The sequence below is a fragment of the Salvelinus sp. IW2-2015 genome, linkage group LG27 (assembly GCF_002910315.2).
Source record: "Salvelinus sp. IW2-2015 linkage group LG27, ASM291031v2, whole genome shotgun sequence".
Lineage (NCBI taxonomy): Eukaryota > Metazoa > Chordata > Actinopteri > Salmoniformes > Salmonidae > Salvelinus > Salvelinus sp. IW2-2015.
Window position 1 is genome coordinate 13184717 of NC_036867.1, and position 17609 is coordinate 13202325.

General features: G+C 43.2%; 1 protein-coding gene across 1 annotated transcript in view; it reads right to left on the minus strand.

Moving 5' to 3' along the window:
• Positions 1 to 2017: 2017 nt before the first annotated feature.
• The window catches only part of cdh19 (cadherin 19, type 2), a 32340-nt gene continuing 16748 nt past the window's right edge, over positions 2018 to 17609 (minus strand). The window contains 8 exon segments of the mRNA XM_070435401.1: positions 2018 to 3452; positions 5604 to 5855; positions 6723 to 6840; positions 7113 to 7234; positions 7622 to 7758; positions 9341 to 9594; positions 10241 to 10428; positions 14755 to 14922. Of these exon segments, the coding sequence (XP_070291502.1) occupies positions 2926 to 3452; positions 5604 to 5855; positions 6723 to 6840; positions 7113 to 7234; positions 7622 to 7758; positions 9341 to 9594; positions 10241 to 10428; positions 14755 to 14922 (1766 nt within the window). The 3' untranslated portion in view covers positions 2018 to 2925.

Genomic DNA, 17609 nt, shown 5'->3' on the forward strand with positions numbered 1-17609 from the left:
CAACGATCAAAGGGATCATGCTGTTTGTATGTGGCTGCTATGAAAGGGAACTACGCTCGAGTGTGATCAGGGGTGTATTCATTCTGCCGATTCTGTTGAAAAATGTTTCTTAAACGGAAGCAAACGAAAATAAACGGGGATAAACATACCAGAATTTGTCCAATAGACACTCTTGTTTGCAACTGATGACTAACGATTACACCCTAGATCAGCTAGATGCAGGCAAGAGTGTGCAACGCAGTATTGAACGCGTCAAGTGTCTGTCACCTTGATTACTCAAATATCTCTCGACCTTGTAAACTTTATTTCATAGGCTAGGTTGTAGCAACCTCATGGGTATAAGGAAATGTCAAGTATCATGTAGTGGCCTAAACCAGGGTTTCCCAAACTCAGTCCTGGTGCCTCCCCTGGGTGCACATTTTGGTTTATGCCCTAGCACTACACAGATGATTCAAATAATCGAAGCTTGATGATGAGCTGGTTATTTTAATCAGCTGTGTAGTACTAGGGCCGGGGGCCTCAGGACCGAGTTTGGGAAACCCTTGCCTAAAACTATCAATGTTACATTGAGCTGGGTGAAAGGAATATGAATGACAGTCATCCAATATGCTGCAATAGAAATAAGGCCATGCTCATAAAAAATATAATGGTCCTCATCTTAAACTGCACCCACTGCCACTGGAACTGGAGTACAATTATACACTTATAACTAAAGGTACAAAGGATGACCTTACAGCAGCGTTTCCCAAACTCTGTCCTCGGGACCTACACAGCCGATTCAAATGATCACTTGATGGTTAGTTGATTATTTGAATCAGCTGTGTAGGCAAAAACAAAAACATGCACCCCTTGGGGTCCCGAGGACTGAGTTTGGGAAAATCAAATCAAACGTTATTTGTCACATGCGCCGAATATAACAGGTGTAGGCCTAACCGTGAAATGCTTACTTACAAGCCCCTTAACCAACACTGCGGCCTCCCGAGTGGTGCAGTGGTCTAAGGCACTGCATCGCAGTGCTAGCTGTGCCACCAGAGATCCTGGTTTGAGTCCAGGCTCTGTTGCAGCCGGGCCGCAACCGGCAGACACATGGGGCGGCGCACAATTGGCCCAGCGTCGTCCGGGTTAGGGAAGGGTTTGGCCGGCAAGGATGTCCTTGTCTTATCGCGCTCTAGCGACTTCTGTGGCGGGCCGGGCGCATTCACGCTGACACAGTCGCCAGGTGTACAGTGTTTCCTCCGACACATTGGTGTGGCTGGCTTCCAGGATAAGTGGGCATTATGTCAAAAAGCAGTGTGGCTTGGTTGGGTCGTGTTTTGGAGGACGCACGGCTCTTGACCTTTGCCTCTCCTGTGTCCGTACGGGACAAGACTGTAACTACCAATTGGATACCACGAAATGGGAAGAAAAAAGGGTACATTTATTTTATCATAATAATAAAAAAATAAATAAAAAAATAGAGTTGATAAAATATTTACTAAATAAACTAAAGTTTAAAAAAGTTTAAAAAAAAGGAACACAATAAACTAACAATAACAAGGCTATATACAGGGGGTACCAATACCGAGTCCTGACTTACAGGGTACAAGTATAGCACATGTCAAACTCGGTGTCTGTGGGTTTTCACTCCTTCCTTGTACTTGATGAATTAAGGTCACTAATTAGTAAGGAACTCCCCACACTTGGTTGTGTAGGGCTTTTTTGAGAGGAAAAAAGAAAAACCTGCAGACACTAGGCCCTCCATGGAATGAGTTTGACACTCTTGAACTACAGTGACAACCTTTTATGAGTGGGTAATCCAATGGCCTGGAACTCATGGTTTACAGGCCACATTAGGCATGCAAGTCACATTATGTTGGCTTGCAAAGTGTGTGTAATTCCTATTGAAATCCAGCCAGTGTGGGGATATCCAACTATCACATTTTCTTGTCACCCTCAACATGTATTAAGAATGACTGGTTGGGAAAAACTAAGCCATGAGACTCCCTAAGGGTGCAATAAGCCCAAGTAACACATAGGATTAGTTTAGAAAATGTTTGTGGTTTTATATTTGCGGAGCATAAGATTCATTAATTAATCAATCATTCAATGTACATCCACAAACAGATATTGAAACAAACAATATGACAATGATGGGCGTGGTTTTGGTTCAAAGCGATGTGTAGGAATTTCAGGCACTTGTATTAGGGTGAAACTCTCAAAATAAGGCCTTATGATATATGTATGCTATTGTGTTAAAGATGATTTTTTATAATAACATATTTGCATAGGATGTCACTTGGTGATGCCCATAGGACCAAAAAAGGATGAATACAACAACCATGTCTCTGTCACTAACAAATACAGTCATGGGTGGTAACTATACAATTTACTCGAAAGACAAGGCACCCTGGGAAATATTGGAATAAGGATTTCCACTAAGCAGTGTGTTATTTTAACACTGTTCCACAGACTGAACACTTTCAGTGTTGATGTAACACTCTCAGTGTTCATTTGTTTATTCTCACACTGGAGAATTTGCTGTGTAGCTACAGGTCCTATCTAATTCATCTGCCAAGAAAGTTCTGGCATGTGTCAAGAAACTTATGATGCGCTTATGACACTGTCATGAAGGTTCAAATACTAGAATGTGTTACCCATCTTTAGAACTAATGCAGAATGAGGTCACGTATAGAAAGTTATGTTGCTTTAAATACTGTTTAAAAAAATATCAAGAAACTGCCTGTTCAACAAAAAAAGTATAACTGTCATAACACTGATAATAATTATTACAGCTAGCTCCACTGTTTTCAACCATACAGGGGAAGAAAACATGAACTTATTTGTCTCTTCCATCTGGATGTCAACATTGAGTTCAGGGATGTGCTGTACTATATGTTATTGCGTTAAATTAATTAAATAAAAAAATGTTAAACAACTGTTATCCGTTCAGAAAGTTGTTTCCTCCTCCACTCCCCCATGCCAGAGAGTCAGTCTGACAAGGCGTGATCCGGGGTCCCGGGGACATTGATCAGCGTCCACAAAGTCCCATGACTCTAGGGAGCTAATGGATCCCGTGGGCGACCCTGTGCCCTCGAAGGCGTAGGTCTTCAGGCAGTCAAATGGCGGCACGTAGGGGTCCTGATCTGCTTCATCCAGCCTGTCCATGATGAACTGTTTAAAGACATCGTCCTCGGGGCCGATGAGGAGGGAGTGGCGGAGAGACATCGACATTCTGATACTGGCTGCCACCTCCTCTCTGCGGAGCCTCCTGTCCCTCCTGCGGGGGTGGGGACGAAGGGGGACAGCGGGCTGACAGAATCCCCCCAGGTCACCCCCTCCGCCTCCTATTTCTCCGTAGTGCAGCACCTTCTCTGAGACCCCCTTAGGCAGCTCCAGCTCCTTCTCCGCTCTCCCCAGCCCCTCCAGCTGTTTCCTCCTGTGTCTCCTCAGCATCAGCATTACAATGCACAGCACTGGAGACACAAACCAACAGGAGATGATTGTGTGTTTTAAACACACATGCTGGCAAACTGAGAGAAGAGCATTTCAGGTCTGGATTAAGTATGTACACTCTTTAATGACAAGTAATAGGGCGGGCTTTGATTTTTTCTATTATTTGGGGTTAATGTGAAAATCTTTAAGGGGAAACATTGAGAGGAAACAATTGGGAAAATTAGATACAGATGTAGGATCTTAATTATTTTGTTGCTGAGATTTTCCAGGAAATGCAAAGTTGAAGTGTATTTTAGTTTTAAAAAGGCTTCTAAAGTTGGCAGTTTCCACTTGAAAATGTCAGACTTGCTTTCCCTAATGAAAAATGTATCAACCCCTACAACAATGTCCATTAAAGGTAGAAATATGGCGTAGACACAGAAAGTTAACAGCATAGTGGGTCAATTTCCGCAACAACTATGAGCATTGAAGTGCGAGGCTCAACTTCTCTGCTGTTTCAGTGGCCTGGCTACCATACTTTAAACAGCATAAAGTGAGCCCGTGCACATGCGCAGATACTGTGAGTGACTGTGTGAGAGTGAAGTATTGCATCTCGCTCATCTCAATAACTGTGGTGCTGCTCGTGGCAACTTAATTTCGCTGAGTCTACCTTTTATTATAATCTACACTGCTCAAAAAAATAAAGGGAACACTTAAACAACACAATGTAACTGCACATTTGTGGCCTGCTGGAGGTCATTTTGCAGGGCTCTGGCAGTGCTCCTCCTTGCACAAAGGCGGAGGTAGCGGTCCTGCTGCTGGGTTGTTGCCCTCCTACGGCCTCCTCCACGTCTCCTGGTGTACTGGCCTGTCTCCTGGTAGCGCCTCCATGCTCTGGACACTACGCTGACAGACACAGCAAACCTTCTTGCCACAGCTCGCATTGATGTGCCATCCTGGATGAGCTGCACTACCTGAGCCACTTGTGTGGGTTGTAGACTCCGTCTCATGCTACCACTAGAGTGAAAGCACCGCCAGCATTCAAAAGTGACCAAAACATCAGCCAGGAAGCATAGGAACTGAGAATTGGTCTGTGGTCACCACCTGCAGAACCACTCCTTTATTGGGGGTGTCCTGCTAATTGCCTATAATTTCCACCTTTTGTCTATTCCATTTGCACAACAGCATGTGAAATTTATTGTCAATCAGTGTTGCTTCCTAAGTGGACAGTTTGATTTCACAGAAGTGTGATTGACTTGGAGTTACATTGTGTTGTTTAAGTGTTCCCTTTATTTTTTTGAGCAGTGTACATAATAATTCCCATTTCCTGTTGCTGCAGGATTATTTCCTGCTGTAGCAAACTGCTTCATATTAAGATCCTACATCTGTACCATCATTTCTGCTAATACTGTAAAATAATCATCATTCATATTTCGCCTCATACAGTATCCAAATAAATAAATTCTTTAGTGTGCTTTTAAGCCTAAGGGAACTAGCGATAGCGGTAGTGGAGTAACCTCGTACAACCATCCGGATGTCTCGCAAGCAAGTACTGGAGCGCTAGTAGCGGAGTGCTTATTGAGGCTAGTATTGGAGTGCTTTTTGTATTGTTTTCATGGGGTATTGCACTCATGTGAGGGGATGTTAGCCCAGTAGGCATAGCTATTAATATTTAATGTGATGGGCATAAGGATTACCCAAAGCAACAGAGGTCATTATAAAGCTCTACACTATTGCAAACCCATCAATGTCCCATGAAGCATTGGTATTGATGCATTGCCACAAATAAGCACATTACTAGCTGAAAAGGGACACCATTATTTTTGCTTTGCTAAGCATTTAGAAGTTTGACATTTGTGTTAAGGGCACACTAGTGAGTTTGAGTAAATTATGACTGTTATTAATGAGAGTGGGATAAGTTTCAGAGATATCCAACTATATAGCCACACACTACATACTTGCCCAGTTGATTTGAAGTGGAACTGCACTAGCTCACACTAACACAACCAGTCTGTTGAAAAAGAGTCACTTGTAACTTGTAGATCTGAAACAGTTTATTTGAATCAGGATATGTTTCCATGTAAACACATTCAGAAAGAACCCATCATATGGGATCCAAAGCATTTTAATGCAATAACGCATAAAATAGAAAATACCAGATATACCCATTCCAAGAGTACAGTGTCACTGACCTGTGAGTGTTGCCAGGCAGACCAGGAAGCCAAGCAGGGTCTGTAGGCTGACCCCAATAGAGATGGCCAGGGCCTCCACCCCGCCTGTGGGGCAGTGTCCGGCGGGCTGACAGCTGCACACGCTGATGGTCAGGGTACTGGTGCTGGAGAGGGCTGGGGAGCCACTGTCCGCCACCACCATGGGCAGCAGGTACTGGGTACGGTCCCTACGGGTGAATGAGCTCCGCCGTGCCAGGATGCTAGCACTGTTGTCTGTGATGGATGGGAAGGTTTTATTTGAGGAGCGAACCTGATTTTAAAGCTTAAAACCTCTACAGGATCGGTGATTAGCATGAGGTTGTAAGTAACAAGATCATTTCCCAGGACATAGACATATCTGATATTGGCAGAAAGCTTAAATTCTTGTTAACTAACTGCACTGTCCAATTTACAGTAGCTATTGCAGTGAAATAATACCATGCTATTGTTTGAGGAGAGTGCACAGTTATGAACTTGAAAATGTGTTAATAAACCATTTAGGCACATTTGGACAGTCTTGATACAACAGTTTGAACCGAAATGCAATGATTCATTGGATGAGTCTAAAACTTTGCACATACACCACTGCCATCTATTGGCCAAAATCTAAATTACACATGGGCTGGAATAATACATTATGGCCTTTCTCTTGCATTTCAAAGATAATGGTACCCCCCCAAAAAATTAAAACGCATATTTTTTTCTTTGTATTATCTTTTACCAGATCTAATGTGTTATATTCTCCGACATTAATTTAACATTTACACAAACTTCAAAGTGTTTCATTTCAAATGGTACCAAGAATATGCATATCATTGCTCCTGGTCCTGAGCTACAGGCAGTTCGATTTGGGTATGTCATTTTAGGCTAAAATTGGGGGGAAAAAGGGTCCGATAGATATGTATGGTGTCCATTTTAGGACAGCATCACAGGTCTATGAAAGTTGCTTAAGACATGTGATGATGTCCTAATATGGAAACCATAAATATATAAGCTTGTCTATCTTTTCTTTCAGTGCATAGCAACACAGATGCTTAAGTGATGTCGGATTGTGTTCATAAATAGTTTGAATAACAGTTAGAGGATCTATCTGTACTTGACCTTGGTTGTCCCTGATGGTGAAATTAGGGTTGATGTGCATCTCAGGGACCATGGAGAAGTAGAAGTGGTGTCCCTCCACAGGGTCGTCCAGATCCACAGCGTTGATCAGCTGGATGAGCTTACAAGACACACAAACATAGCTGTCAGACCATGGTTCTGACTGACAGTGATTCTCAATGAGCATCGGAAAATACAAAATAGCATTGATAGTCCTACCTAGGGAATATCCCAACATTTATCTAAGACAGTCAATACAAGGTAACTGACAAACTAACTGAGATAGCCTGTGATTGTGATTCAGCATTGTCCTCTCCGGGATACAGCCTATAACCTGTACAGAAGGCAAATGTTGCATTATTCTCAGTTAAAATAGTGAGGGGTCCATCCTACCTCTCCTGACTGTGTGCCCTCACAGATATATGGCTGGTACTCTCTGGCAAGCATTGGCGCATTGTCGTTTATGTCCAGCACTTTGATGAACACCACCACAGATGAGGATAGATGGTTCTGCTCTGCAGTTGTCAAGATAGACATTTGTTGAAGTCCGTTGGACACATGTATCATAAATGCTTTGGAAAAGCTCTGTCACAAAAGCAGTTTAACGTGATAAATGTTACTGTAATAGTCACATCTCCTTGAATTACAACGGTGGCTCAAATCATCACTCAATCCCAAAGCAGAAGGGATATTGGACAAAATGAAAGCTATAAAAACAGTCTAAAGCGTTTCAGGAGAATTGAATATTGTACTTCCTTTGAGGCTAGTTGAAGATGGTTCAGTATACCAGTAAGCTATTGCCAGTCATAGTTCATCTTTGCCATCATAGTGGATTGATGTGCTTTTCTCTGTATTATCAATACCTTAATGTATTTTGTATGAATGAGAGAAATTCTCCTTACTTGTTTCCTTGGCATTTATGGTTAGATTGTGCCAGGCTGCTTCCTCACGGTCCAAAGGTTTCACAACAGTTACAGTCCCATTGTTTGGGTCTATTTTGAAAGCTTTTGTGATGTCGCTGCTTTTGTCAATGGAATATCTGGAAGAGAAATCACCAGGACACACAGTTAGCGAGCAATGCAAAGTGTTGGTTTCTCATAGCTGAGCAGACAAAGCACAGCGATTCCACCGAGAGATCCTTTGAGGAAACTGTTCATTTTTCTGTTTTTCACCGACACATATTCAACGGGCTCGAACAAAGCCCGGTATGACAGAACAGCAATAGAACAAAACAGTATGAAGAATTGTCGAGAATGATATTGTCAGGTGAATGTTTCTCAGAATGCTGTGTATCTGAATAAAATACCATTCCAAAACATCTGAGTAAAATCAGATAGATAGTGTTTTTTTCTCCAACTTGCCTTCCTGTGAAGGCCTCCAATAGAAGCTACAGCATACTGTGAGTGATATGCAGCACCTGCCACTCTTTAACACTGCTGGGCTACAGGCAACAGCCCTGTCTCCGCAGCAACGTGCCCCACTTGCAAATGACTCTCAATCTGAATTCCATATGCCACCTCATACGGCGCTTTATTACATTTCTAGCGTCCTCTGCGAGTCACTTTGTGATAATACCACAGCAATAGATAGAAAAGCCTGTGAAGTATGAAGAATAGCCATGATTTATTCAACAGGCCTCATTTCCTGCTAAAGTAATATGAGGTAAATATGACCATGTACGGGCTATCCACTGAAATCAAGGGTAAAAACAAATAAAATGCAGTCAGTAAGCACATTTCCATCCACAGTCATACCGTATAATCTTTTTCTTATCACAGGTGTAATGGAAACAGGAAGTGTCGGTATAATTTCAGAAATGTCGACAATTTGTTAGTTTGTCATGGTGTGATCTTTTGGTGTCGGGTAAAGTGAATTATGCGACAAATTGTGGAGGAAACGGTTAATTTGCATTCATGCGATGCTATGTTGTGTGGTCCTCAGACTACAACTTAGAAAAGCATGTACTGTTTATTAGGCTACAGATGAAATAAGTTCTAATGAATTTCACAGGGTGTTGATGTTCCTTTGCTATAAACATTGAGGGTCTTAATTTGTATGATGATGGTGCTTAGCTACCAATTAACAAATAAGAAAGATCTTGCTGTTATCCATCTCATCCAGTGGATGCTGCTGAGGGGAGGACTGCTCATAATAATGTCTGGAACGGAGCAAATGGAATGGCATCAAACACATTGAAACCATGTATTTGATACCATTCCACTAATTCCGCTCCAGCCATAACCACGACCCCGTCCTCCCCAATTAAGGTGCCACCAACCTCCTGTGATCAAATCATATAACCTAACCTGTCAAGTTTATCAGTGAACAGTTGTCTGCTATTAATTGCAATAGTTTGTCTGACACAGCCATTGATAGAGTGGAAAATGCAAATGTGGTACTTTTTTATGATGTTTTTTTTTTTATCTGCATGAAAATCTGTCGCAAATTAGATTGAAACCTAGCTAGTGACACTACTAGAAATATATTAATTGTTTTACTCCAAGGAGGCATCCGTCTACATGTGAACAGCTTAGACTGCTAAGTGCAACCTATGGCTGGGGTTAGGAGGCGGGACATCTGTCCAGGTTGTCCTATTTGACAGTCATGGAGGGTCACTTTACCTGATTGGGTTGTTGATTGCATCAGTGTCTCTGGCGCTAACGGTGCCAACCACGGTCCCGGCCACCATATTTTCCGGAACCTTCCACTCATAATCGGGTGCCATGAAGATAGGGGGCTCATCCACATCCTCGACGACGATCTTTAGGGTCGTCCTGTCCCGAAACTCGTTGTAGCTCAGAAAGCGGGTGTCTATGTGATCGTTGGCAGCCTCCGCAGCCATTACGAACCGTCGCTTGCTCTCATAGTCCAGAGGCTAAAAAAGTTTTAAAAAATCAATAACAGCTCTTTGTAGCTAAGCTCTTACTGGAAGGCACTTTTTGGTATGGAACAACTAAAAATACCTCTTTTGTTGATCGATTTTCCAGCAGTGTGATACAGTATGCCACTTTAGATTAATTGGCCAAAATATTATGAAGACATAACCATTTCACAAACCCTGAAAACCAGCACCCTGCTCTCTTCTTTCAAGTCCCCTTTCCCCCAATTCTATCAGATTGGACGAGGAAAATGCTTCATTCAAAGTCATTGAGCAACCAGCCGTGGTCTTGCACTTAACTGATGCAGTATTTAGATTGACAGTCAATGATGAGCCAATGATTTTAATAACAAGCCGATTTCAGCCCCATTCAATTCCCCTGTGTCTTGAATGGAATAAACAGCTTATCGAGAAGAACACAAAGTCTACTTTAAATGAATTGCACAATAGAGGAAAGGGCCATTCAAAGACATAAATAACCTAAAAATAAGTTTCTATAACCATAGACAATATGAAAAACAAATAGCATAAAGAAGTCAAAAGATGTAAGTACGGTGTCCATATTAGACCAGCATCACAAGGATGTAACACTTTGCATTGGTGGCTAAAGTACAGTAAAGTACAGTGTATTAACTATCTTCACCTTGGCCAGGAGGACCACTCCTTCCTGTGTGACTGGATCCGTTTGGATCTTGAAGGTGGCGCTCTCCTCCAGGTCCTTTAGGCTGTAGTTCATCCTGGCGTTGATGCCCACGTCACCATCGTCTGCCATGATCCTGCCCACCGTTGTGCCCACCACAGCAGACTCCAGAACAGCAAAGGTGTACAGGTCTGGGGAAACAAGAGCCCAAGGAGAGTCCAAGGAAATCGATGAATGGATACATCTGTTCAATTGATTCTGCTGCTACAGACAGATACAGTGTGTTGGAAAAGGAACATTTGTGAAAATGTATGACTTTTCACATTTTCACATGCCTGCAAGAAACTAATAAGGACTGTCCTTTTACTTATTGTATACCATGTTTCTAGGAGTTTCCTGTGAGGCTGAAGATGTGTGGCGATTAAGTTGTGAATAGCCAGTGAAGGGTGTCTGTAGTAGCGTGGAAAATTATAAACAGAAATCATTAGCGGTCCGTAGGAACCGATTGTGGTGAGGCATAGATAAGTCATAACAGGTGATGGGTCTATATAATCCTGGCCCAACTCTAATAAGATGATGAGAAAATGTGATTGTGTCTTTAAGGGAATCTATTTGGGTGACTGCCACAAGTTGTGGACGCTCAACAGACTACCCAAAACAAAAACAACAAACGACTACTCTCTGATAATAACTTTCAAAGGTTCCAAACCACCTTACACATCATTGTATTGGTCAGTGTGTGAGATATAAACTCATCAAAAAAAGAAACGTCCCTTTTTCAGGACCCCGGCTTTCAAAGATAATTCGTAAAAATCCAAATAACTTCACAGATCTTCATTGTAAAGGGTTTAAACACTGTTTCCCATGTTTGTTCGATGAACCATAAGCAATTAATGAACATGCACTTATGGAATGGTCGTTAACTTCTTGTGGGCAGGGGGCAGCATTTTCACATTCAGATAAATAGGATGCCAAAATTAAACTGCCTGCTACTCATCCCCAGAATATAAGATATGCATAGTATTAGTAGATTTGGATAGAAAACACTCTGAAGTTTCTAAAACTGTTTGAATCATGTCTGTGAGAATAACAGAACTTATGTAACAGGCAAAACCCTGAGGACAAACCATTCAGAATTTGTATTTTTGATGTCACTGTCTTTTAAATGAGTGTAGAGACACCAGATTTTTAATGGACTTGCTTGCAGTTCCTACCGCTTCCACTGGATGTCACCAGTCCTTGGAAATCAGTTAAAGTTATTCCTTTGTGTAGTGAAGAAGTAGGGCTATCGTAAATGAGGGTCACATGAAGTAAATTATTTGAGAGAGGCACGTTACGAAAAAAGTTGCGTCAGTTTGTTATCTTTTTGTATTGAACATAGATCATCCCGTCTTCAAATTGATCGATTATTAACGTTTAAAAATACCTAACGTTGTATTACAAAAGTAGTTTGAAATATTTTGGTAAAGTTTACATGTAACTTTTGATATATTTTGTAGTGAAGTGGCGAAAGTTGGAAGCTGTGTTTTTCTGGATGAAACGGTCCAAATAAATTGACATTTTGGATATATATCGACGGAATTAATCGAACAAAAGGACCATTTGTGATGTTTATGGGACATATTGGAGTGCCAACAAAAAGGTAAGGCATGATTTATATTTTATTTCTGCGTTTTGTGTCGTGCTTGCAGTGTTGAAATATGCTTCTCTCTTTGTTTACTGTTGTGCTATCATCAGATAATAGCATCTTATGCTTTCGCCGAAAAGCCTTTTTGAAATCTGACATGTTGGCTGGATTCACAACGAGTGTAGCTTTAATTTGGTATCTTACATGTGTGATTTACTGAAAGTTTGATTTTTATATCATTTTATTTGAATATGGCGCGCTGTATTTTCCCTGGCTATTGGCCGGTGGGACGATTGCGTCCCACCTGTCCCAGAGTTAAGACACTAACAGCTTACTGACAGTAGGCAATTAAGGTCACAGTTATGAAAATGTAGGACACTAAAGAGGCCTTTCTACTGACTCTGAAAAACACCAACACCAGGATGGCAACAACAACTGCCCGAGTTACACCAGGAACGCACAATCCCTTCATTAGTGCTCAGGCTGTCCACGATAGGCTGAGAGAGTCTGGACTGAAGGATTGTAGGCCTGTTGTAAGGCAGGTCCTCACCAGACATCACCGGCACCTTCAGTCCAGACTCGTCTTCACTGACGAGTCGCGGTTTTGTCTCACCAGGGGTGATGGTCGGATTCGCGTTTATCGTCGAAGGAATGAGCGTTAAAGCGAGGCCTGTACTCTGAAGCAGGATCGATTTGGAGGTGGAGGGTCCGTTATGGTCTGGGGAGGTGTCTCACAGCATCATCGGACTGAACTTGTTGTCATTGCAGGCAATCTCAATGCTGTACGTTACAGGGAAGACATCCTCCTCCCTCATGTGGMACCATTTCTGCAGGCTCATCCTGACATGACCCTCCGGCTTCACAATGCCACCAGCCATACTGCGCATTCTGTGTGGGATTTCCTGCAAGACAGGAATGTCAGTGTTCTGCCATGGCCAGCGAAGAGCCTGGATCTCAATCCCATTGAGCACGTCTGGGACCTGTTGGATCAGAGGTTGAGGGCTAGGGCCCTTCCCCCCAGAAATGTCCAGGAACTTGCAGGTGCCTTGGTGGAAGAGTGGGGTAACATCTCACAGCAAGAACTGGCAAATCTGGTGCAGTCCATGAGGAGGAGATGCACCGCAGTACTTAATGCAGCTGATGGCCAAACCAGACACTGACTATTACTTTGATTTTGACCCACCCTTTGTTCAGGGACACATTATTCAATTTCTGTTAGTCACATGTCTGTGGAACTTTTTCAGTTTATGTCTCAGTTGTTGAGTCTTGTTATGTTCATACAAATATTTACACATGTTAATCCAGGGTAGGTGGGACGCTAGCGGCCCACATCCAGTGAATTTGCCGAGCGCAAAATTCTAAAATACTCAATTCAAATATTTAACATTCTTGAAAATATATGTGTTATACATCAAAATACAGCCGACTTGTCAGATTTGAAAAAGGTTTTACGGCGAAAGCAAACCATGCGATTATCTGAGGACAGCGCCCCGCATACAAACACATGAAAATCATATTTCAACCAGGCAGGTGCGACACAAAAGTCAGAAATAGCGATGTAAAAAATGCCTTACCTTTGATGATCTTCTTCTGTTGGCACTCCAAAAGGTCCCAGTTACATCACAAATGGTCCTTTTGTTCGATAATGTCCTTTATATCATACAAACTCAGTTTAGCTGGCGTGCTTCAGTCAAGTTAATCCACCCATTTTCCCTCCATCAAAATGCATACAAAATGAATCCCAAACGTTACTAATAAACTTTTCCAAACAAGTCAAACAACATTTATAATCAAACCTTAGGTATCCTAATACGCAAATAAACGATAAAATTTAAGACGGAGAATCGTTATTGTCTTTACCGGAGAAAAATACCAAAGAACGCACTTTCTTCCACGCGATTGGAATCACGACAGCCACAATGGGAGCCACCTAGAAAAACTACAATTTCTGGGTCATTTTTCCAAAAACCAGCCTGAAACTCTTTCTAAAGACTGGTGACATCTAGTGGAAACCCTAGGAACTGGAATCTGGGAGGACTTGGCCTTATAATTAAAGTAATAACCATTGAAAAAAGTGGTAAGTGGAATTATTTTTTGGGGGGGTGGTTTGTCCTCTGGGTTTTGCCTGATATATATATATATCATATCATCAGTTCTGTTATACTCACAGACATTAATTTAACAGTTTTAGAAACTTTAGAGTGTTTTCTATACAAATATACCAATTACATGCATATCCTAGCTTCTGGGCCTGAGTAACAGGCAGTTTACTTTGGGCATGCTTTTTATCCGGATGTCAAAATACTGCCCCCTACCCCAGAGAGGTTAAGTTTGCTGAAAATAAACACAGTTGACAGTGACAGTTCTTTTTTTGCTGAGTTTATAAGTTATAAACTTGTAAGAAACTATTTGAAACATACTCTATCTCAAATAGCATAAGAAGATTTAGAAAAAAAGAACGTCGTACTTTGTTAAAAGTGCTGTCCCTGTTTTCCCATTTGAGAGAAATTGATTTCTTCCCTTGGCATTCATTTAGAGAGGTTTATCTCAGAGGAAGCCAGGTTTGTTTCCAAAGGTCATGACAAATGTCCTTTCATGTGTGAATGATTAAATTCATCCAGCGGGCTCACAAACAGACACACACACACGCAGCCGCGCCACACACACACACACGCACTCGCAGGCACACACGTTCTCTCAGAATATACATCTGCTTGTGTGTTTAAACTGCAGTCTACAACAAGGAGTAAGAGCAGAATACAACTGTGTCATGCAAACTGAAGAGGCTGAAAATACTCATACTCCTTTCCTCTTTTGTGATGTGAATCAGCATGTGCGAGAGGATTGGAAGTGGCACATTGACTCTGTGGAAGTGACTGATGTGACTCACTGTGCTGGAAGGTGGGTCCGTTGTCATTGACGTCCGTCAGGCTGATGGTGACAGTGGTGGAGGCAGAGTAACCACCGCTCAGTCCCAGCATATCCTTCACCTGCACCACCACCAGATACTGGTCCCTAGCCTCCCTGTCCATGTTGGCCATTTAGGTCATGATTATGCCTGCGGGGGGGTTAAAGATTGTTGACACTGAACTTGACTTATTTTGATGCATTCATGGACCCACGTGAATGTCTCTACAGTATATCTCTCAACTATACCTGTCTTGGGTTCCACAGAGAAGTAGGGCTCCCCCAGTAGGATAGAGTAGATGAGCTTGGCGTTGTTTCCAAACAGCGGATCGTCAGCATCTGTGGCTGTCACCTGGGCCACAGTGGTCCCTGTGGGATAGGAGAGGATCACACAGGCAGGCTTGGCTAAGGTTGCAGCCTCCCAGCCCCCCTCCAGCAGCCAACGGGGAAATAAAGTGATTATGCCACGGTCCCACAGGGTATGTCTGTCTGGCTCAGGGGTGCAGAAGGAGATGTAGTAGGAGAAAGGGATGGGGCTGGGTGCCCGATGCTCACTGTGGCCTTTCACTAGGCACCAAGGCTGAGCAGGTGTGCCTGACACTCTTTCCAACCCCCTCCGTGACATTGCTCCCTATCATTCTCTCTTCTCGTTTCGCTCTCTCCACCACTTTACCACTATCTTTCTCTCTCTGTCTTTCAGTCTACATGTCTCTGTTTCTTCTAGCGCTCTCGCTCTCTCTCTCTCTATCTCTTAGCCGGAGTGTTACTTCCTGTATTCTCTATGACCAATTCTGTTTCTCAGTGTCTCCACCTCTTCCCCTTTCCTCTCTTTTCCTCTCTTTCTTTTGCTCTCTCTCAAATTCAAATGCATTATGATTTATTACAAGAAAGATATTATTCTGCAGAACAGATTACATATAAATTGAAATGGTAATGCTTGCGCTATGAAATGGCACTGGTAATAACATTATTTAAGTAAAAATAAATCATATGAGCGATTTATAGGTATGATACCTAAACCAATACTTTCATATTCCTGAAAGGGGCGACAGAGGACAGCCATATACCCTTCCCTTTAGATTCTTTCTTAATTTGAAATGAGATGTGATGAAACAATTTATTCATGTAAAATGCTCTTCAAGGTACATTTCAAACCTGTATGAAATCCCATGTACCATGTGAGGGACTTCAACAACTCACAATCTTCAGGTGCTCAGTAAAACACAATATATTTTATCCCTCAACTAAGATTTTCCATGATCCAAATGCATAATTTGAATGTATTCATTTCAAATGCTCTTCAAGGTACAGGTGCAGGTGACTTTAAATCGGAACTTCAGGTGCTCAGGAAAACACATCAGATCTAAGATTTCTCATCATCCATATATGTAAATGTATGGACTTTGCGAGTGGCCCCTCGAAACTACGCTACGCCACTGATAAAAGGAGAGGAAAGTAATCTTTCATATTTGATTGTTGTTTTATCTAGCTGACAAGATGATAGAGCTTTTTTACCAGGCTTTGAAACAAATCAAAATACCAGCCTATCCACCCCTGGTCAAACACTGTATTTCGAGACATGAAAATACATTTTAGATAACCAGCTTTTTCTAACAAATGCAGCTTCCACTGAGATATACAAGAAGAAGAAAGAAAGAAAACAAGGCAATGTATTGTATTCCATTGGCGAGCATTAGGACCAAAACATAATTCCTGCAGTATGATACAGCACTGCAGCTGACTAATCAAGACGTGTAATTAAATCAATGCCTGGTTAGACATGGAAAATAGAGAAACATGCATCTAAAAACCTCCAATTAGAATTGATGTTCCAATGACCAAGTCCAAAACTATTGAATGTGTCTTCCTCTGAAATGTCGAGCTTCGGTCATGTCTAGGACATTGTAGGATGACTTAATAGTTGTTCTAAAAGAATTTAGGGAATGTAGAAACCCAGCTACATGAGTGGAATGGGAACCGGCGCAGAGGAAGGCTCGGGCCTTGGAGCGGGACTGAGCGCCGTGCCTGGGCTGGGCACTGACGCAGAGGAATGCTCCTGCCTTGGAACTGAGTTGGCCGCCGTGCCTGGACTGGGCATTGGCGCAGAATAAGACTCTGGCCTTGGAGCTGGACTTGGCACCGGCGCAACAGAGGGCTCCGGCCTGTGGACCGTCGTAGGAGGTTCCGGACTGTGGACCGTCGTAGGAGGTTCCGGACTGTGGACCGTCGCAGGAGGTTCCGGACTGTGGACCGTCGCAGGAGGCTCCGGACTGTGGACCGTCGCATTAGGCTCCGGACTGTGGACTGTGGCCGGAGGTTCCGGACTGGGGACCGTCGCCGGAAGCTCTGGACTGGGGCCCGGAAGCTCTGGACTGGGGACCGTCACCGGAAGCTCTGGACTTGGGACCGTCGCCAGAGGCTCTGGACTGTGAATCGTCGCCGGAAGCTCTGGACTGGGGACCGTCGCCAGAAGCTCTGGAGTGGGGAGGCGCACTGGAGGCCTGATGCGTGGGGCCGGCACATGTGGCACCGGACTGGTGAAACGCACTTCAGGGCGAGTGCGGGGAGCAGACACAGGACGTACCTGACTGGGAAGGTGCACTTGAGGGAGAGTGCGAGGAGCAGGCACAGGACGTACTGGGTTGTGGAGGCYCACTGGAGACCTGGTGCGTAGAGCTGGCACAGATGGTGCCGGAACGATGACACACTCCGCACGGTGAGTGCGGGGGGCTAGCACAGGACGTACTGGGCTGTGGAGGCGCACTGGAGACCTGGTGCGTAGAGCAGGCACACGTGGTACCGGACAGATGACACGCACCTCAAGGCGAGTGCGGAGAG